The 21,073-nt window shown below is 44.0% G+C and overlaps 1 protein-coding gene and 1 long non-coding RNA gene across 3 annotated transcripts in view; one reads left to right on the forward strand and one right to left on the reverse strand.

Moving 5' to 3' along the window:
* Positions 1-1,887: 1,887 nt before the first annotated feature.
* pcloa (piccolo presynaptic cytomatrix protein a) overlaps positions 1,888-21,073 on the reverse strand; it is a 30,121-nt gene continuing 10,935 nt past the window's right edge. Inside the window, exons 5-25 of one of the 2 annotated variants that reach the window (XM_085902231.1) lie at positions 17,083-21,049; positions 15,277-16,790; positions 12,389-14,450; positions 11,332-11,379; positions 10,784-10,866; positions 10,626-10,701; positions 9,769-9,894; positions 8,056-8,164; positions 7,909-7,973; positions 7,663-7,850; positions 7,538-7,588; positions 7,305-7,435; positions 6,951-6,977; positions 6,412-6,505; positions 6,014-6,085; positions 5,702-5,939; positions 3,410-3,551; positions 3,259-3,314; positions 3,053-3,187; positions 2,506-2,651; positions 1,888-2,442 (exon numbers count right to left, since the gene is read on the reverse strand). In XM_085902231.1, the coding sequence (XP_085758357.1) occupies positions 2,299-2,442; positions 2,506-2,651; positions 3,053-3,187; positions 3,259-3,314; positions 3,410-3,551; positions 5,702-5,939; positions 6,014-6,085; positions 6,412-6,505; positions 6,951-6,977; positions 7,305-7,435; positions 7,538-7,588; positions 7,663-7,850; positions 7,909-7,973; positions 8,056-8,164; positions 9,769-9,894; positions 10,626-10,701; positions 10,784-10,866; positions 11,332-11,379; positions 12,389-14,450; positions 15,277-16,790; positions 17,083-21,049 (9,474 nt within the window). In that variant the 3' untranslated portion in view covers positions 1,888-2,298. Of the gene's footprint in view, positions 2,443-2,505; positions 2,652-3,052; positions 3,188-3,258; positions 3,315-3,409; positions 3,552-4,549; positions 5,017-5,701; positions 5,940-6,013; positions 6,086-6,411; positions 6,506-6,950; positions 6,978-7,304; positions 7,436-7,537; positions 7,589-7,662; positions 7,851-7,908; positions 7,974-8,055; positions 8,165-9,768; positions 9,895-10,625; positions 10,702-10,783; positions 10,867-11,331; positions 11,380-12,388; positions 14,451-15,276; positions 16,791-17,082; positions 21,050-21,073 lie in introns of those variants that run through there. The other variant, XM_085902232.1, reaches the window with a different exon arrangement.
* LOC147040048 (uncharacterized) lies at positions 9,231-11,957 on the forward strand. Its single transcript, XR_015063124.1, has 3 exons — positions 9,231-9,344; positions 10,774-10,861; positions 11,359-11,957. It is a non-coding gene; the product is annotated as an uncharacterized LOC147040048 (long non-coding RNA).

Here is a 21,073-nt window from a genome sequence, read left to right on the forward strand (position 1 = left end):
TAAAACCCAATTCCTACAAAGACCCTAAAACCTCAAACTTATCCGAAGAACAACAGTCGTCTGTAGAACCAAAAACCCTTCAACACTATTGTTCTTAACACCATCCCCCAGCATGACCCCACCCCCAAAATAACAACGCAACAAGCCCTGATTTGTACTCATATTTAATATTTAGACATGGGGCGGGCGACAGCCATTTTTTTTTTACATCACAATTTGCATAATTCATCAATACCTCCTGTATACAATCACAAAACCATGACAGTATAGATAGATTTTTTTTCTCTGTTTACTTACAAGTGGAGGGGGGGGGGAAGAATTGGATGATCATTTTTGTACAGTCAGCATATATTATCAATAAATACCATCGCCCCCACCCTTACCCATAACATTTTGTTCTAGATCCTTCTCTACATGTCACTTTCTCTTTTTTTAAATGTATTAATAATCATAATCTGGACACAAAAATAGTATGAGCCATCAACATGCAACATCCAGTGTGAACACAATGACGATTCTCCTGCGACTACTCAAGCTGTCCAAGTGTGTGTGCGTGCGTGTGTGTGTGTGCGCTCTTAGTAAACACTGTACGGTACTGACTGAGAAAAAAATCAAGTGACTGCACACACTGGTCTTTTTTGTCCCTCTTTTTTTGTTGTCCATGAAAAGACCTATTGCTCCCGAAGCCTGTATTTAAAAAAGATGACGTATTTACACGCTTAAAGGTGTGTGTGTGTGTGTGTTGATATTCCTAAAGACAGACCGAATGACATGCATTGAATTGAAATTAATTATAATTGCACACTTTCGGTGACCTTAAAATCAAGAAGTCTCTTTTTGGTCATTGCTGGAAATTAAGCGAGAAAATGCAGGGAGGCGTTTTTTTTTTTTGTGTCAGATTTCTCTGTAAACGGGAAAAATTCTCTGAGTTTCAGGCCTTTGGAACTTAACTTTGTAAACAAGCACTACAAATATGAGTATCGAAGAAGCGCACCCAATATGTACTGTAAACATGAACCATCACATGGGGAAGAAATTAATGTTAAATGTAAATAAATAAATAAATAAATAAATAAATGTATTCAAATTTTTTTGTCATCCTTTTGACTACTGTTGTTGAAAAATTGAGATATGGCAACAACAACAAAAAACGGTCCTACAGGCAATAAGTAACAATTTCGTGCCAGTAAAGAAATAAGAAATAAATGTCAGAATGAAATGTGGTATTTCAGTCATTCACAGTTGGGAAATCAATAGTTTCATTACGTATAAATAATACCATTAAATGGCGACGAATATGTAAAAAAAAACAATATAAATAAATAAATATGTCAATAATATTAAAAATAAATATATACAAATTCATCTATCATCCATAACCTGAACCCCTTATCCTATACTATAAAATGATGATATAACATTAAATGGCAATAAATAACATATTAAAAAAAGACAGAATAAATAAAAACAACAATAAAAAAGTGTCACGCTTTCACATATTAAACTTTCTTTTCAGGACAACAAAGATGTGGTTGCTGTGGTTACTTGTCATGGTTGCATAGAAAACAAATTTCCTACTTACACAAAAAAAAAAAAAAACAAGAACAACATTTCCGGAACACTATGCGTAATATGTTAGCAGTGACTCAAACCATTAAATCTCAACTTTTTTTTTCCCCACGTGAAGTCGCTTTTACATTCGAGGACGCACAACTGAAAATTGGCTGTGAGGGAAATTCACAATCGTCACAATCAATCAAGACTTGATTGTCTGTGATAAAAAATTATATATATATATATATATATATATATATATATATATATATATATATATATATATATATATATATATATATATATATATATATATATAATGTATTCCATATATTTCATGCCAGCTAGGCCATTTTATGTACAATAACAATATATGTGGCACCGGTTACTCCAATTTAATACAAAGCAATATTCTTAAATAAATAATGATAGAAGTCTGTGAAAGAAGGTCCCCGAAGTAGAATGCTAGGTAGTGCGTGTTGGATATATGACGTCCCGTTCTTGCGCACATGAAGAACTGATAAAAATTTGACGTTTCCTTCTAATAGAAAAATAAATCAGAGTCCTCATTGAGTCAAATGTGAGTGAGCATCGACTGTACATGTGTGTCCCTGTATTTCATGTGTGGATTACGATGAGTGTTTTGTACCTGCTTGCTTGCGTGGTCCACCTCCTCCTCCTGCAAGTGGAATAAGTGTATTTACCCCCGCCCACCCCCTTCGGTCATCAAATGGTACGTTCCACCTAGGAGTGGATCTGCGCGCTGCTGGCGAGCAGTTTGTGCCAGCTGACCACACGTTTGCGCAGGTCCACCTTGTCCAGCCACACGTAGGCCTCGCCGATTAGTGTCTTCTTCATGAACTTGCCGCCATTGGATACTAAGAAAAGCTGGGAAGGAAAGCGGCTTCGTTAAGGCTTTTTGTTTTTAAAATGGCAGACGGCGCTGTTTACCTGCAGGGAGTGCCCAGCCGGGTTCATGCAGAAGCGGAAGGTCTCGTTGAAGGAGGGCTCGCGGTCGTGGCGGCACACGCGCGTCTTCTTCTTGATGATGCGCTTCTGTGTGGCGATGTTCACCACGTACAGCTTCACGTAGAGGTCTGCGTGGGCCAGGGCACAGTCAATATTTTGAATTTTCAGCATTTTTTTTTTCTATTAAATCAGATTAAGGCACATTAAATATATAAATGTAGATCTTAAATTGTCTTCCAAAAATATGGTAAATATTTATAGTATTATTTCATATTTTGCTGTTAAAAGCATCAGTGTTTTCTCCAGTAATAATAATTATCATAGTAATATTCATAAATTCAAAAATAAGTACATAAACAATAAAGGTTACTTATAATTGATTAAAATGCCCACTAATGAAAGAAATTGTGAAATACAATATTTTATAAAGTAATTAATTTTACTGGCATTTGGATAAAATTTTGCGAAAAATCCGACTTGCCACTTTGCTGGAATGCCGCAAAAAAAATGCACAACATTTTTTTTTTACCAGGCAGGTGGTCTGCAGTCTTGAACTTGTAGGTGATATTGCGACACTGCAGAATTTCCAGGACCAGGTGGTCTCCCTCCGTCCTCACTTCTTTCTTCAACGCAATCTTGATCTCACCCATTACCTGTGACTTACCTGCACCAAAAAAAAAAAAAAGCAAATTATTTATATAATATATAAACAACACAAGCAGAAATGAATCTTACTGTCAGAATCTCCCATGGAGGATTTTATCCCATCAGTGCCATTTGGAATTTTCCCACTGAATAGAGAAATATCATTAAATGAAAGGTAAAACGTTTTTTATTAGAAATATAATTAACAAATCTTTTTTGGGAGTGAAGGCATGTGACTCACAATCGGGGCACCTGGAAGATGGCGCTGTCCACCTCGTTCATCTCCGCGTCCTCATCCAGCAAGCTGTAGGCGCTGCCGCTCAGGCCGCTGTCCAGCGAGGCTGCCGTCATGGGGCCATCACCTGACCTGTAGCTGGCGCGAGCTACGGGACACAGTCACACCGTGAGCCAAATATCGTCCAAGAGGAGGAAAGCGACACTGGACGGACGGACTGGTAATGAAAAGCACGCTAATGAAACATGGACGACAGACAACACGCGTTATGTAATGCACATGAGATCAATTCAGACATCATTAGTCTGGGTTATATTTGTTTTGCTATTTTGCTGAGTGGTATCCATGGCGACGGCACACTGACTCACAAAAAAAAGTGTGCGTCTCGCTGCATGGATCTCAGCCCGCCGTCCTCTTTGGTTTCCCTGCGGGTTAGTAGCATCCTCTCACACCACAGGGAAGGGAGGGGAGGTTTTTTTTTTTTTTTTTTTAGCTCACCTCGGGCAACGTAGGGACTCTCCTCCGACACAGCCTTCCTGAGGGTCAGGTGACGACCTTCCGCTCTGCTCCCATCAGCCAGCGACGGCAAGGCGGGCAGGTAATCGGATTGGCCTCTCTGAATGGTGAGCACACCGACTACGCTGTGTCTTTGGTGGCCTGGTAGGCCTGGAGGTGGTCATTTTGGTTGAGGGGGAGGGAGGGGGCGTTGTTTGGGGGGGGGGCAAGGGTGGTCCAACCAGAGGATACAATGTTCGAGGATCCAAGTTGAAGATGGGAAGAGGAGGAAGATGGAGATTTGAGAGAGAGCTCTCTTCAAGTCCGCTTGTCTGTTAATCACATGCACATGGGTGTGCGGCTGCTGCAGAGGTGAATTGTGGGTCCCGGAGTTTTTTCAAATGAATTAAAAAAAAAAAAAAAAAAAAAAGGAGGGGGGCTACATGCACAGCCTTCAGGAGGAGCCGCAGATATGTTTTTAGTTACAAAACAAGACTCAGGAAGGGGAATTCTTCTGAAGTTCTCGTTAAAGTTAAAACTATTATATATATATATATATATATATATATATATATATATATATATATATATATATATATATATATATATATATATATATATAAAACAAATTTAAGGGGTTTATGTCGCTACAATTGGTCAAGGTGTCTCTATAAGTTCTGGCGTCCTCTAGTGGCGCGTTTCTGGAGGTGCCAAATCACAACTAAAGTGAATTTGGGAAGGTTAAAAAATAAAATAAAAGATAAGTAAGAGTCAAACTGAAATAAAAAAAAGCCTGATGAGTGCAAGGTGGCCATGCTGCGCTGGCATTTATTTGCGCCTTGGTTTACTTGGCTGGAGGCGTTGCGGCGGTTGTGGCGGTTGTTGCTGCTGCGTCGGCCCTGTGTCAGCCATTGTTGTTGTTGTTGCTATGGCAACGCCTTGGCCGCTCCCAGCATCGCCATCCTGATGGCGTTGTTGCCATGCGGCGCTTTTGGAGGAACGCGGGCGAGGTTGCGGCACGTGTCCGCGGCTGGGGCTTTGGTTCTGGCCCTCAGACGGGGACGGCTTCGACCTGCCGGGGCTACTGTGACATTTCTCGAGAGGGGGCACCTGCGTGTCTAAAACAATGACATTCACCAAATTAACAAAAATAAAAAAGTTGCCTAAATGGGCTGTGGTACGAGACCAATAAGACAGAATTTAGACTGACTTGTTTGCTGCCTAAACGGGTTGTGGTCCAGCGCCATTTTGTAGAAACTGAGATTATTTAGAACTGTGTTTATTATTCCAAGGACTAACTGACAGAATATGTTATGTACACAAACCTAATGGATTAGATATAGGAGCCCCGATGTGTTTGCTGCCTAAATGGGCAGAAACCCTGAAGGATTCATTGTTTGTTTTAAAAAAAGTCATTTTCAAAACAGGCAGCAACTTTGAAGGATTTAAATTTAGCATTAAATCCTTAATTGCTTCGTCCTAAAAGAAACAAAAAAAAATAATACAAATCAGAGATACAGGGCCAACTTGTCTGTCGCCTAAACGGGTTGTGGATCATTTTAAATAGATTTTCATTGATTGCATCGAGAGGAGGTTACCAAGACAGGTTGTCTGCTGCCAGACAATTTTGAAGTAAAAAAAATAAATAAGCGGAACTAAAGCGAGGCCTCAGAGCTGAGTGACAATGGCAACCAAGAAGACAGACCATTGGAAAGCAAAAAAGCATGATGCTGAAGCTACGATGATGGGAGTGCAAACATCAAGCAGGAGGTGTGAGTGAGCGGGAACACGCGTTTCTCCTACCCTTTGACGGATCGGGAAAGATGCCGTGACTTCGACTCTTGATCACCGACGATTTGGGGGAGTCCTGCTCATGGGCGGAGCCAGCGGTTTTAGGGGAGGAATGTTGCGAGGTGGTTTTGGAAGAGCTGTGTCGGCTCTGGTGGGAGCGGCGATGGTGCTCCCCCTCCGTCTGCGCCTTCAGGGGGAGCCACCGAGGAACGTTGTCCAGCTGGCCCGTGTTGGACAGGTCGATGAGGACCTGGACATCCATTTGGATTCAAGTGATAAAACTGAAAAGGAAAATAGGAAGCAACTGGAGAGATGATTACTTACCTCTCCAAGGAAATCATTGGAGGAACTTTTGTCGTAATCCCACACGCTCACCTCCAGCGTCTTTTTCCGCAACTGAACGCAAACAGTAAGAATTAGAAAACTGGCAAGCAAAAAATAAGTAGTTCTAAATTCTGATACCTCCTCAAGTTACAGTCAGATAAAAAATATTGCGTTTTAATGCATTAAAGCAACCGCTAGGTGGCATAATTAATGCAGAATCTGTCTTTTTTAAAGCCTTTAAGTCTTGAGGTCATTTGTAACGGACAGCAAATTCAGGCCCGACTTGTTTTCTGCTAAACGGGCATGTACGAGACTATAGACAATATTTAATGTTTGTTTAAGTGGTTTTGTTACGACTAGTAAATCTTGAAGCAAACATTAGGGGGAACATTTTCTACCTGCTCCAGGTGGATGTTCTTATAGATGACTGTCTGGTTCCACTCGGGGTTCAGGCTCTTGCCCGCATGTTTGGACCTCCTCTTGTTTTCAGCACTGGTGGGCGGGGCATAGCAAGGGGAGGGACACACCATCGGTTTCATGACTTACACATTAAAATAAACAATAGCACGACAAAACCCATGTGAAACGGGGGGCGGACGAGGGGTGAGAATGGACGAGATGCACATCATTGGGGAACTTGCACAAATGTGGCGTGTGTCGATGGCAGGGTTGGAAACGAGTCAGCACCTTTCGATCCGGTCAGTTGCTAAAAGCTAATGCTAAAGGTAGCAATATGATTACCCAAAAAATGTTAGCACGTTAGCGTGGAAAAATTTGTTGTTGTTTGTTGGAGTGGAGGGTTAGTTTGGTTAGGACAAGGGTGACCTATATTTGATCAGAATGAGCAGGACCACATTGTATTTATTTATTTTTTTTTTTTTTTACCTTCACCAAACTGACAACCAAGAAAACACAAATAGAATTGTCAATCACATACCTGGCGTTCTGGACAACCATGACCTGACTGAGAGGGGGGAGGGGGTCCAGCATGCATTAAATATAGAGAACATACAAAAAAAAAAATCAATAGTCAGAGGGAGTGATTGTGTGACGTGTGGGGGTTAGGGTCTAGTTTCAGTGTCAAGAGGGAAGTGGGGGCATGGCACACTGGCCATTTTATTTGGGACACCTGCACCAATGAGACCCAAAACAACAGTGCGATAACAATGAAAATGGCGCTCGTATTGCAGCGTTATTGATTTTTTTTTTTAACACCTCGTCTGGTGGCTGAAATAAAAAAGGGGCATTTGCTTTATTCTACGAGCCTGGTTGAAAAGATATTTGGACTCACCCTCGTCCCGGCAAGAGGTACACCTTAACAAAGGGGTCCGAATAGCCGTTGTTGTCGCGCGGCGCTAGGTTGCGCGCCTGTAGGACGTGCACGATCAGGTTGCCCAGCTGCTTGTCGTAGTGGATTTGAAGCTGCGAACAGGAGAAGCATGATAGGTGGGATTTTTTTGTTTTGTTTTTTATGGAAATGAGGGACTTTGAGAGTTTGCCTTCAAGTAACCAGACGTGACTGACCTGTATGTCCCCAGTAATTGGGTGTGACGGGGTCTTGCTCCCATCCGTCGCCTGGAAGAGAAGAAAAGCTGCTAAGATATGCAGAAAGAAAGACAAAGAAAGCGTCGCCGACTCGAGGCACTCGCCTTGCTACCGTGCCGTTTCTTGCCGACCGACGGCGAGCCCGGCTGGGCGGGGCTGGAGGTGGCCGAGGCGGTCGCCGTAAGGCTGGTGGAGGAGGCGGTGGAGGACGGGGCCTGTTGCTGGGACACCTTCTGCAGCTCGGCCGCCAGCTGTTTTGGGTCCACGCCTGGAGATCTGGGCGGCCTGTCGCCTAGAAGAATCAAATAGTCATACATCTAATTTTGACCGCATGGCTGACGACGACTTACTTTTGCTTGGCTCCTGGAAATCCAGGTGCTCGGAATCTTCAGATTCTGCCAACATGTTGAGATCTCTGACATGTAAAGAAGACCAACGCTAAGAACAGTAACAAAAGCAAGACAACAACACGATTTAACATCAGCCGTTGTGCTTACAGTCGGACACACAATTCGGCCTCGCTGCACGAGTGGCCGACGAGCCCTTGCACCTCTTCGTAGGTTTTTCCCGTCAGCAGAGTGCCGTTCCATTCCAGGACTTGCATTCCTGTTGCAAAAGAAATAGATTTAGGGGAGATTTGGGGATTATTTTATAACATCACCTCATATTTATGGGAAGAACACACTGCAAAAACTGGTCTTAAAAGAAACGTCAACTCAAATATTTTCTTTGCAATATTTATTTTCTTTTTTTTCTTTTCTTTATATATTCTATGCATCCCCAATAATCTAAACACGGCATTCTAATTAATATTGTGCGTATGGGATATCAATTAAGCGGTAAAATCCACTAGTTCTTATACACTTGGGCGGCGGCCATTTTGCTACTTGTTGTGGCCTGAAAATGACATCACAGTTGCTCAATCGTGACTCAACTTGCGAATGTCACATGACCAAACAAAGAGAAGGGGAAAAAAACAGGTGAGAAGTGACTGGTGGTTATTTAAACACTGTGGTGTCATTTTCAATTGACAGCAAGTGACAAAATGGCCGCCCTCTGTGATTTTCCTCCTTAATTCATATTACACTAGAGGGGGAGCACAGAACATATTTTTATAATGGGAAATTTTTCTCCTCTTGGCAGACAAACCACAAGCACATTTTGTCTTGATTTGAGCGATTTAATCATGGTGAGGTTTGAATTTTAGCAGCTATCCAGCAGGACGTTGAACACAACCCAAACCCACAGCAACGCAAGCACAATCAAGTGCAAAGACACTTCACACTGTTGTTGCCGTCGCTCACACATCACAGCACAGGCAAAGCCAGGCTGTCAAGACTTACACGGCCTGAAGCAGCTCATCAACAGCGTCCTCTGCTTACGTCTCACTGCACGTATTGCACAAAAATTAGCAACCTAGTCACACAGCAAATGCATTTTTTTTTTTCATTTTGGCACCTCACGTTGCTAGTGGAGGCAGAGCACAAGTGTGTAAGAGTCTAAAAGTTTTAGATTCAGACGTCAGGGACTTGTAATGATTCGTATTATCATTATTATCTATTGAGCTAAAGCAGGGAAATAGGGTTCCCCCAAAAATGCTGGGAACAACTACAATTCCCAGAGTGCACCAGCAGCAACAAATCAATTGCACTTCTGCCACTGATTGGGAGCACCTGAGGAGCAGGAGGGATTCTCATTTTAAGCAGTTTCAGAAAAAATCTGGACAAAAAAGAGAAGCACGTGGGAAATCTTGGATACACTCTACGATTCAGTCCAGACGCCAATGGTCGGTGAAACGTTTTATTTATCCTAAAGGTGTTTGGTAGTGGCGCAATTTGTAGCACGTCCGCCTCACAGTTAAGAGGATGCGGGTTCGATTCCACCTCCGGCCCTCCTTGTGTGGAGTTTGCATGCTCTCCCCGTGTTCATGAATTAATGAGATGAGATAATTTTTTGTTTTCAGTACACAGTAGATTTATTCATGTCAAACACACAAAATTTGTATGTTTTGGTCAAGTGACTTTTCTGTCACAGCAAAGGGCGATATCATCTTGCAAGACGGTCACTGAGCATCGTTTTATGTTTGTGCCTTCCTGAATGTAAATGTTCAGTAGGCCGGATTAAAGATTCTGTAGCATTTGTCCCAGAGGTCATATTTCCCCCATCTCTGGATTATTTAGGATGAGAATATTGGGATGCAAAGCGCTTACCTTCCAGGATCTTTCCGGTTTGTTCTGCGGCTCCACCAGGTAGAACTTTTGCAACATAGGCGCCGATCTCTCCATTACCACCAGGCACCTCTTTTCCACCGACGACACGGATACCCAGTCCATTCCCTGGCAAACACAAAAGATGTCATAAAACCTCTCTCAAATGATCCATGTGTTAATTACGTAATGCTGAGTGTGTGGTCCTGTGCCATTTGGAGAACGGCAATGGCTGCCGGGCGTGGAGGCGATCCAAACGGAAAGCGACGCCAAGAAACTGAATGTCTGCTTCACGTTTTAAGCGAACTGACAAAGGATAATGACGGGTGAAAATGCTTGCCAGTTTGTTTCAAAGATGGGAGTCCAAAAAAGGCATGTGGTGCATTTGTCAAAGTGATCCCAACCTGGTTCCGGTTCGAGGATCATTCAGACTGCGAAACAAAACTGGCCAAGATATTAACTTAGCCTGCGGCTCCCTTGGGTAGCATTTGAAATTAATATACTGTAATTTTAAGAGCCAGCAACCCTCGCCATTTTGAAAATGGTTTAATAATCACAAATGAGTCAAGTTTTTCCTATTCTTAATTAACTTAAGTGGACAAGAATATTTACCTAATAAAAATTGGGACGTCTATTTTGGTTAATTGATAGTCATTTTATATCAATTTATTGTGATTTTAAAAAAGATATTGTACATTTAAAACGTGTAAAACTGAGTTAGAGTTGTCAAGGTGTTTTGTTCTGCCACTAGATGGCATTCATGTTTCATGATGGACAATACATTTTTCTTTTCAAATTAAAAGCAAATAAATTGGAATGTGAAGCAATTTATAGACTTTCATTAAGTCGACCGATTTTACCTGACACACTGCGGTCTTTCGGATCTCTCTTCAACTTGACCCTGAGGTGAGGGAAGGGGTAGTACGGACCTTTACCCTGTGGCCCACATACATAAAATCCGTTATACAGATTCAAAGATACAACTGGCTTTTTTTTTTCTCTCCCCAGGGGGTGTCACCTGTCTCTTGTCGTGTCCATTTTCCGGCCGGCCGTCTCTGGGTTTGTCGAACCAGTCAGTCTCCTCTCGTCTTAAGTGGTAAGCTTCAGTGACAAAAAAATAAATAAAGGCACTCTAAGAACATCACACCAGTGAAGATTTTGTCAAATAAATGCATGCTATTTATGGGAAGGTAACATCAGCTTGTGAATGGCAATACAAGAGGCCGGCATCCATGTTGAATTATTCATGTTTGATGTTAAAAAGAGTGAAAAGCGATGAAGGGCGTTTTTATTTATTTTTCTCCTACAGTTATTACAAAATGGAGTAGAGGAATGAAGTTTGACAGCGTCAGTATGGTTAATTAGGAGAATGCATAGTGTTGTTTAAATCTTCATGACTGTAAATGTTGGGTTTTGTATTATGAATTTTTTTCTTTCCATTTTTTGATAAAATATATGCATGTGCTAAGAAATACATTTTAAATTTTCCCAACATTTAATCATCATATGTGAATGATTGTGCAGATAGTTAATGTTATGCTTATATGTCGTGAACTAATACTCTACCATTGGCTGAATGGTCTCGGTTCAAAGGCATCAGGGAATCACTTAGGGCTGCAATCAAGGCAAACGAGTTTACACGGCAAAATGGCGGAATCCATGGCAAATCGATCAACGTCCTTATGATGAAGTTAAGAAGACTCAAACCTGAGAGCGTTAGTGTTTTAAGCTAACACACATAGTCTGCTTTTAGCTAAGCAGACTTTCAAAAGAGTATTCTTAATGTAGTAGAAGACATACAAAAAAAAACACATGTTTTAGTATTTCCCTCAATACATTTTTACCAATTAAAACATACTAAAAATAATTAAAAATACGATAGAAGCTGATAAAACTTCAAAAAGTACACAGAGCAGAAAAATATGCATGCAAGTATTGACAATGAGACATGCAGAAATTAAGGTTTTATATTTATTTGTGCTTCATAGAGACATGCATTTCAAACACACACACAAAATCCAGCACATTTATCGAACAGCTCTAATGCTTCCATTTTTTTTTTTTCCTCAAAAGTGTTACCTGCTAGGTGAATTGTTTTATAAAGTCTATGTTGACTAAATGCTATCAACAGCTTTGTATTCAAACTCTAATTTAAATGTAAATTAAACCAATTATGACGCATTTCTAAGATGTAGGAGGCACTTGCCAGTTCACTGAAGGGTAACAAAATGCTGCGGGATTAAATCAAAGGAGGGACTATGAAAATATTCCTACACTTTCCAACATTTTATTTCAAAGTGTCAAAAAGACAAAAATCAGTATACCTCTACAAAATGTGCATTAGTTAGATTCCTATTTGAGGAGAACACCGCCCACACAGTCACACAAAGCTATGCCAACACATTACATAACATCGGAAGCACAGACAGAAGCACGGGCATGCAGAAGGCCACATGCCTTCGAAGACAGAGAACAAGATGTGCGACATTTTGATAAGAGTCACACCACAAAGAAGAAGCAACAAATACATGCAGATCTTCACGAGACCTCCACAGAGTGGCAGCCAAGGCATGCGAGAGGAAATCATAGACGGGAACAGAAAAACAATGGTTCTGTTTTTTACCTTCGCTATCTGACATGGTACCCTGAAGGTCATCCATCAGGACATAAGTCCTACCCCTGCTCGGTTCCTCCCTGATGTGTTGTTGCTGTGAGTCCTGCAAGGAAAGGCAGGAACCAAACTGGTCCCGAGAGTCGGCCGAGATGGGCGGCAGAGGTCCTGCCGAGGCGCGGGCCATGCCCATCGGCTCCCCGACGGGGCTCAATGGACTTTCTTCTTCTGAGTTCTGGGCCACGATGGGGATTCTGCCACGCCCGCTTTGCACAATTGGGAGGCTGGTGGGTTTAGTACGACCGGAGGGGGCTTGGAAGCTATCCGTGGAGGCTTCGCCGTCCCCTTTGAGTCTCAGCGAGGAGCTAGAAGGGTCTCTTTTGATGGACAGGTCTAAGCCATAGCAAGATGTAGGCCTGGATGACGGTCTTGAGCGACTGCCACTTGGGTAAGCAGAGTCCAGTCCCAAACTCTGACCCAGGTTTAGCGAACCAGCCAAGTTGGCCCCCAAAGTGGATCCCAAGTATTTTTGCTGCTCTGCAATATTCTTACGGAGACCAAAGGTAATCTCATCCTGCATGAGTCGACTGGATCTTGGGGATCCACCTGTAGACCCCAGGTAGCTCGTATAGTCTACATCCAAACCTCTGCTTTCTGTAACTGAGGAATATTTGGAGGAGATTTTAGGTTCAAGTAATGGAGTCTTGTGTTTTTGGTATAACACTGATGCTGGGAGTTGTTTTGCTGCCTGCTTCTCCAGAGTCAGCCGACTCATGCTGTACTTGTCTGTCTTTGGATAGTGCCTTTGGGAATAACTGGAGATGCTGGAGCTCGGGGTATAGTAATGCTGAGAGAGGCCTGTCAGAGGGTCTAAACTTTCCGTCCCACCGGTGCTTCTCCTGAACTCCTGCTTGAGCTGCTGCTTCAAGAGCGTCAGTTCGTAAGGTTCCTCCATTGGATCTTCTTCATCGGGAGTTTTACCGTACGTATGCAGTCTGGAGGTAGATCCAAGATAGTCAGTTGATCCGAGATCAGCAGCACTGCGTTGGAGAAGCTTTTCAGCTTTGGCCAGCTCTCTCTCAGCAAGACTGTAAGATGACGACAATCCAGAGGAGCTCTTTGCGAGTTCGGCCGCATCTTCCAGGAGCAGGTAACTCCGAGGTGTGTGGTGATCGATATCCGAGTAGTAGGGATCGGCGACGGCTGACATGGGACTACCTGCTATACTTCCCACATCCAAAGCTCTGAGGTCAAGGTGGTTGCCATATTTGTCATATTTGACGCCGAGGTAGGGCGACGATGTGGGATCGGGTTGGCGATTAATGACATCATACTTGGTGGCATCTAGTTCGGAGAGAAGAGCTGCTTGCCTGGCAGCTTTCTGCTGCAAAAGGAGCATCTGCTGGTAACTTTGCTGTTGGGAGCTGGTGAGCGAGGGCACAGACGAGTACAAAGAATGTGACTGGTAAGACTGGGGGGTCTGATAGAGGGACTGCTGGTATTGACTTTGAGGGTACTGGTACTGCGAGTATTTTCCATATTCATGTTTAGTTTGAGGTGGGACAAAGTCATCCAATTCTGACTGAGGAGCCGTCCTGGGACGTTCCAGACCGTGGGTTTCGATTTCCTCGTCCTCACCGTCACCGTGGTCACCTCTGGTCTCTCGGATGTTGCTAACCTCACTGTCTGACATATAATCTCTGTCTTCAGCCACTCCTTGCAAATACGCTCGTTCTCTCTTCTCCCGCTCTTTCAGAAGGGCGCCTTTCCTCCGATTAATCCCCATCTCCAAGTACCTCAGCTTGGCGTCAATTTCCTTCTCCTCCTCGTCAAGCTCCGCCTGCCTTTTGCGCAGTTTGGATGACTCCCGTTCTACCAAATCGAGCTCGCGATCTATGTCTTGAAGGATTTTGGCTCGCGCCATGTTTGAATTGCGGCACATTCTCCGCCGAGCAGAACCGGTGCTGTATGCTGTCTGGCCACTGGTGGAGGACTCCTCTTCTGATGGGGGATTTGGTAGAGTCCTCTTGACCTTCTTTTGAGTGCCAGTCGGTGTTCCACCAGAGCCCTTCCCCTGCAACAAAAGGCGCAACGATCTTACATGACATAAATGCAAGAAATCGGAGGCAAAGATATTCGTTTGATGGTGTGGGAAGATAGCAGAAGCTTGGGAGAATTCCAGATTAAAATACAAGGTGACCACCATAATTGCTGTAAAACAGACTTTGCTCTCTGACAAAGATCCTCAATGCCCAAAACACGGTAAAAATTAACGGATCAAGTTAATGTACCTTGCACAATGTCAATTTAATAAATAGGAACTGTTGATTTGTATAATAAAGAAACAAATTGGTCATTTGTTATTAAATCAGCCTTTTTTTTTGTCATAATTGCTCTTAAATCAAGCAAAAATATTTTTTTATCTATAAATTTGATTATTCTATAGACTTTTCAGTAGAATACTAAATATAGTAGAATACTAAAATATTCAATAGATGCAGCCTTACAACTCAATGGTTATATTTCATACATCATAAATCATATTTTTTTATTGTTTAATTAAACTCTTGCATCTGTTCCCAGGGAGTAACCCGCAAAAAAATGTTCTTCAAAATTACAAAGTTTCTCCTCGGTAATTAATTCACATGGGAGATTTCACTGAATATATTCCTGCAAGCTCAGCGTATTCTTTTTAGGCACTTTATGTATGATATAGTCAACGGTGCGGTACCCAGGCATAGATTTGACTTTCAAACCAAATGTAAGCCGGTAAATAATTTTTTTTTTTTTTTAAAAAGACATGTTTGGCGCAACAGCTGTAGCTTGTAACATTTATATTACATCATAAATGCTAAATGCTAACTAGCATTGCTTTTAGAAAAAAAATTAAGTGTACTCACGGTATCGCTAAACTGGGTGCCAGATGTCGCCCTTTCATCTCCATTTGGACTAATAGATTTGGGGTCAGACATTGATCTCTGCATGGATTTTGTTCCCCGGGGACTTCCGGTATCCGGGCTTCCCCTGAGCTTTTGAGGGCTTTTATCACCCAGTGACTTATCATAAGATACAAATTCAAGTGATTTGCTTGGGGAAATACATGGCGACAAGGGAGAATAGAGTACGTTAGGAGATTTAGGGGACGTTTGAAGCGTGGAGGTTTCAGCCTTGAGGTGTGGAGACAAACCCATCTCCAAAGGCGTGGGTCGTTTCTTTGGCGAGGTCCTTTCCGAGTCAGACAGTTCCATTCTCGTGTCCATCCTGATGTTTCCGTCTGTATCCGTTTGGATAGAAATCTCAGTGTGCGCTTGTAGAGACATGTCGGCGTGCCCTCCCCTGTCGCCTCGTGCGGTACGTGGTCGGTTCTGCCGGCTTCTCTGAGCCTCCCACTCGTCTTGATCTTCATCATCTGTTTGCACGCAGCTGTCGACGCTCTTTTTGGCACTTTTCTTTTTCCTCCCCGCTGTGTAAGCTTTACTGACAGTCTCGTCCTCTTCGTCTGTTTGGCAACCACTATCTGTGATCTTTCGTGACAGCACGGTGCCGTCGGGGCCCAAAACGATGGCCTCTTGGATGCCATTCCCGAGCACCTCGCCACCTGGATACATCTGACGAAGCTTTTGCTCTTCCAGTTGCATTCGGAGTTGTTCTTGGAGTCTTTGAATTTGCTCAAGCTGCTGCTGTTGCTGAGCGTAGGTTTCCTTTTGCATCATGAGGTGAGCTTGCCTTTCCTCTTCTTGCTGAGTCAAAATTTGCTGCTTCATGACCTGTAGCTCTTCCAATTCCTTCTGGACCAACAGTTGCTCTTGCTCACGAAAACGTTGAATCTCCTGACGCTCCCATTCCAGCTCCTCAGCGAGACGCTGCTGTTTGAGTTTTTCCATCTCGAGCCTTTCGCGCTCAGCCTGATACTGGCCATCCCCTGGGACCATAGGTGAAGAAAGAGCCTCCAGGGATGCGGCTATTGCCTCAAGAGATTCATCGGTGTAGTCAAGAGATAAAGAAGTGGTTGCTGTGGTGATGGCATTACCAGACCCATCCTCCTTGGATATCTCCAGGTTGAGAGGAATGTCAGCTTGCTCATCTGCCGTTGTGATCGAGACGGTAGACAGGAAACTGTGGGATCGGGTCAGTGGCAAATTCTGGATTTCCGACAAAGACGGCATGGTGTCACTTGTATGCATACTTGACTGTGTGTTGTATGATGTACAAAAAATGGATCCTGGTTGGGTTGTTATTGCATATGTAGATGGAATTGGTGCAGCGACGGAGGAATAAACCACGCCATTGGATGACCTCAGCACACTACTCGTACCAAAGAGAGTACCAACACCACTTGTGACTCTTGCTTGGCAATAAGGAGGGATTGTTGTTCCCGCGTGTGCCCCTTTTTTGGAGTAGTCCACCGCGTCACCTGTTCAGACAAAAAAAAAAAATCTGTTGAGCTCAGCTGATACAGTTGATAAAATAAATGGAAGTGCATCAATGCCATTCCTTACCCAAATTATAAAGTGGTGGAAAAAAGGGGACACAAAAATCCAAAGTATAAACAAGACATACAGCATGCAGGCACAAAAAAATCACAACAAAATGAAAAAAAAAAAAATCACTTCCATGCAAAATAAAAAAAACATGCTAGCCATGGATGAGAGGTAGCATTTCAAAATGGCATTTCAGCGACAGGTCTGCAATGTCACTGCACTGACCTGCATCAGAAATCTTTGCGGAGGAAAGATCTACGGCACCGTCTGTGGTGCCAGTGAAATTATAGCTGTTCTTACTCTTGTAAAAAAATAGGCCGGCTTCTGCCAGGTTGGTGTCCGACATCGATGGTTTGATTCCTCCGAAGCCCCTCGTGCCGTATGACGATCGGCCGTATTGGTAATGGTCATCGCGATATCCAAAACGGTCTTCGGGCAGAGGAGTTGTGGGCTGCTGTGAAGTGCAGCTTCCTGCAAAAGGGAGCTTGTAGACAACATCACAGCAAACAGCTCTTTTCCCCGCAGTCAGATCGACTGGTTTGCCGTCATCCTCCGTGATGACAGCTGTGAGAACCTCTGTCGAAACGGCGTCCATAGATACCAGAGTATTGAATGCTTTTGCCGTGCTCAGGTCAACAGCTCCTGCCACGGACGTTGTACTCGTCGTTAATCCGTTAGCAACGCAACCGGCAATGGTGCTGGGTGCCATGGTTACAGGCGGTGTTTGGAATGTTCCACCACCAGTTGAGCCAACTGTGAGATTTATGGGGATCTCGCCAGAGTGAGTGGGAGGCTGATAATCCACTGACCGGTATACAATTTGAGAGACGGGTTCAAATGCTTTATTTTTTGTTAGCTGGAGTGGGGTTGAAGATGTTTGAGAGGTTTCTAAACTATCACACCTCTGGATTGTAGCAGAACATGTCACTATGGTGATGCTGTCAGTCATGATTGAGAAAGTGGAGGATTCTGAACTGAGGTTTACGACAGCTGACTGTACAGCACTGCTTTGGCGACTGACATCAGTTGCTAAAGACTGTCTGGACTCCGGGCTGGCAGACAGATCCACTCCGTTTATATGTGAGGCTGCTTCGGGCTTCATAGTCCTCAGATCCACTACCTCACAAGGCAAGGCTGCCTGTCCATTCTGTACAGGCAACTGGGTTTTTGGCTTCTCCAATGATATCGGGATTCCAGTTGCCCTTGGAACTGGCACAGGTGGTGGCGTCCGTTCATGGACAACAGAGACAGTGGTTCTTTGGACCTCTGTGGTAACCACTTGAGAAATTAGATTCGGCAAGACCACGGGAGGGTCAGCAGAGGCAGACACGGCCTCGATGATGTGACACGAAGTCGAAACGTGTTTTTCTGGGCCGCATATCTCTTGGTTCTCGATAGATTCAGTCACTCGGGTGTAAGCCAGAGGTACCCTAGTTGTATGAGGTGGTGGTGACGGCTGATATGAATGAGGTTGAGCCTGTGATTGGTAATAACTAGCTTGACGGGCAGTTGATACTGGGCCAGTATCAGAGGGGGCTTGAGTTGAAAGACTGTCTACCGGAGAGCTTGGCTGAGACGGGAGCGTGATAACCACATACGTATCTCGGTTTCTTGCATATCTCGGAGAAGAAGGAGACTTTGGCGAGGGTTGAAAGATCTTACTCTCAGAAGGGCTTAGGTTCAAAGCTATTTCAGTGGACCCGGTGGGAAGCACAGTGGGTCTTGGCGGATGCGAGGAATGAGCAGGGGAGGACGGTTGTGAGCAAGGTTTCGGTGCAATGGGTGGTTTGCCGCCATGTCTGTGGCTTTCGCCGATACCTGCCGGAATGCAGGGCTTTGGAGGAACAGGAGGTGGGACATTAGGTTTGTATGTTGGCGTCACTGATTGTTTAGAACTCGTGGTCACTGTCTCCGGCCTGACTGACACGGTTGAAGTCTGAGGTGGGAGCGGAACTGGAGGTTTCCTAGGAAAGACTGTCGGTTTTTGTGGGGTCGGTGGAGGCAATGGTGATTCAAGGGGTGCATCTGCTTTTTCCTGAGAATTAGCCCTGCGCAAGACACTTGGCTTCGGGGGGATTAGTGGGGCAGTTGAAACAATGCTCGGGGTACCATGTGCATACTGGGGGACAGTAGGCAAGATGGTAAAATTTGCACTTACAGGAGCAGATGTAATTGGAATTGCACTTGATAGGTCTACAATGTCAGTCTGGGGTGATGTGACTGGGGGGAGTGGTTTCTGGTCTAAGGCGGAGGACGGAGATGTAGTTTCCACAGCGGATGTTGATTTGACCATTTCCCCCTCCTTTTTAATACTTTCTTCATCGGAGGACAACTCTCCTGAGGAACACTGCGTGACTTGTAGGTCTGGGATTGGGTAGAGAGCTCTTCGAGATGAAGTGGTCTCTGTTTCTTGATCTTGCGGAGTAGGACTTGCTCCAGGACTCAAGACCTTTTTCATGAGTTCCTGGTATGCACTTTCGGCATCTAACAATGGTTTTCCATCTTTTCCCAAAGTTACTGTCGTGACGTTGGGAATGGTATTCTCAGCGGGCTGTAACACGATTTCTGGGTTTGTACTTTCAGTTTTTTGTTGTATGTTTTGGTATTCCTGTTCGAGTTTCATAAATTCTTTCCTTTTCTTGATCATGTCTTCATAAACTTCATCTGGGGATCTGAGTTTCTTGGGCTGGCTAGGAACGCTGATCTTTTCTGCCTCTCCAAGATCATCTGTTGAATTATCCATGACAGATGCGTAATCTTCAATAAGCATACTTCCATAAAGAGCCGCCTTTCCTGGATCAAACTCAACATTTTCAACGGTAGGCGATTTAGACCTCAATATTATCTCTTCATATGCTTCATCCGCTGATCTGAGGGTTTTTTGCTGTGATTTGTCAATGTTTTTATCTTCTGTTGGAGAATGTAGGGCCACCGATACAGGAAGTTGATATGTTTTCTGAACCGCTGCGATCTTTGCAGCGTGGATTTCAAAGCCTTCAGGATCTGAATCGATACTCGGGGAGAAATCAGAGCAGGATGATCGTCTGATTTCTTCCATTTCTGCCTCTTGTCTAAGTTCTTCTGTGGGTGAGGCATCTTCAATCGGTGAAAGGTTACTCGGGGGCGTCATTGAACGGTCGCGCCTCCGCTGGCCTCGAACCTCTTCTTTGTCTCGTTTTGCCTTTTTACCGGCTCCCCGTTGTTTCTCCTGTTCCCTGAGTAGCTCCTCCTCTTCCCGCAACTCTTCCTCCTCTGAAGAGTCTTCTATCGTCGGCAGCATTTGTCCAGGTTGTCTATGTTTAGCTTTTCTGTGCTGCTTGCTCTCGCTGGAGCGAACGTGGCTGGGGCTACTGTCGCTGTCTTCATCCAGTGAGGACAAGGACGTTGGCGATGTGCCAGGTGTAAAACTGGACGCATGTAGACTGGATGACCCCTCCCCTTTTGAACGATCATCTGGTGAATCAGTCAAACATTCCATCTCGGGCTCTATGTCAACTTGGGTTACACACACGGGGCTGCTGGTTGTGTTCAGTTGCATGGTTTGAAATTTGCGAACGGCAGTACCTCTTTGACAATCGTCTTTGAGCTCTGGTGGATCAACTTTGACAACTTGAGCTTTCTCCAGAGAGATTTGAAGCTCTTCTTCTTCAGTGGGACTTATGGAGTTTTTCTTGGATAATCGCTTGGCTTTTCCTGATGCGCTCTTCTCTACAGACTCTGTTTTCTTCTGTTCCATTTTTTTCCTCTCATCTTGTCTGATCTTTTGCCGAATTTGATTCTCCTCGTCGGATGGTGAGGCGTCCTCATTTTCGCTCATTTCTATGATCTGTTTGCGGATGAATTCCTCATCATCCCCCGACATGGGACTCTCTTTGCTAAAACTTTCGCTGCTATCATCCAGTGAGTCCATCCTGACATCAAGCGGCACCAGTAGCTTTTTCTTTGCGTTACTTTTGTTCACATCTCTGTCGTCTTCCGAGCAGGGCGAGTCGGGAGAGAGTGGAAGCACCTCAAGTTTACGTCTGGTCTTTAGTGTGTCCGTTTGTTTCTCTTCATCACCCTTCACTTGGGCTTCAAGAATGGGCAGGACTGTGCTTTCTAGCTTGGCCAGGTCTGAGGGGCTGGTTGGACTCCCCACCTTGGTGGCACTTTCAGGTTGCTTTAGTTCTTTCAGGGTCTTCAACTTCTCCACCTGTTGGATTTAATCAATGGAATA

The sequence above is a fragment of the Syngnathus leptorhynchus genome, chromosome 21, assembly GCF_054491065.1.
Source record: "Syngnathus leptorhynchus isolate UIUO chromosome 21, UIUO_Slep, whole genome shotgun sequence".
NCBI classification, from domain to species: domain Eukaryota; kingdom Metazoa; phylum Chordata; class Actinopteri; order Syngnathiformes; family Syngnathidae; genus Syngnathus; species Syngnathus leptorhynchus.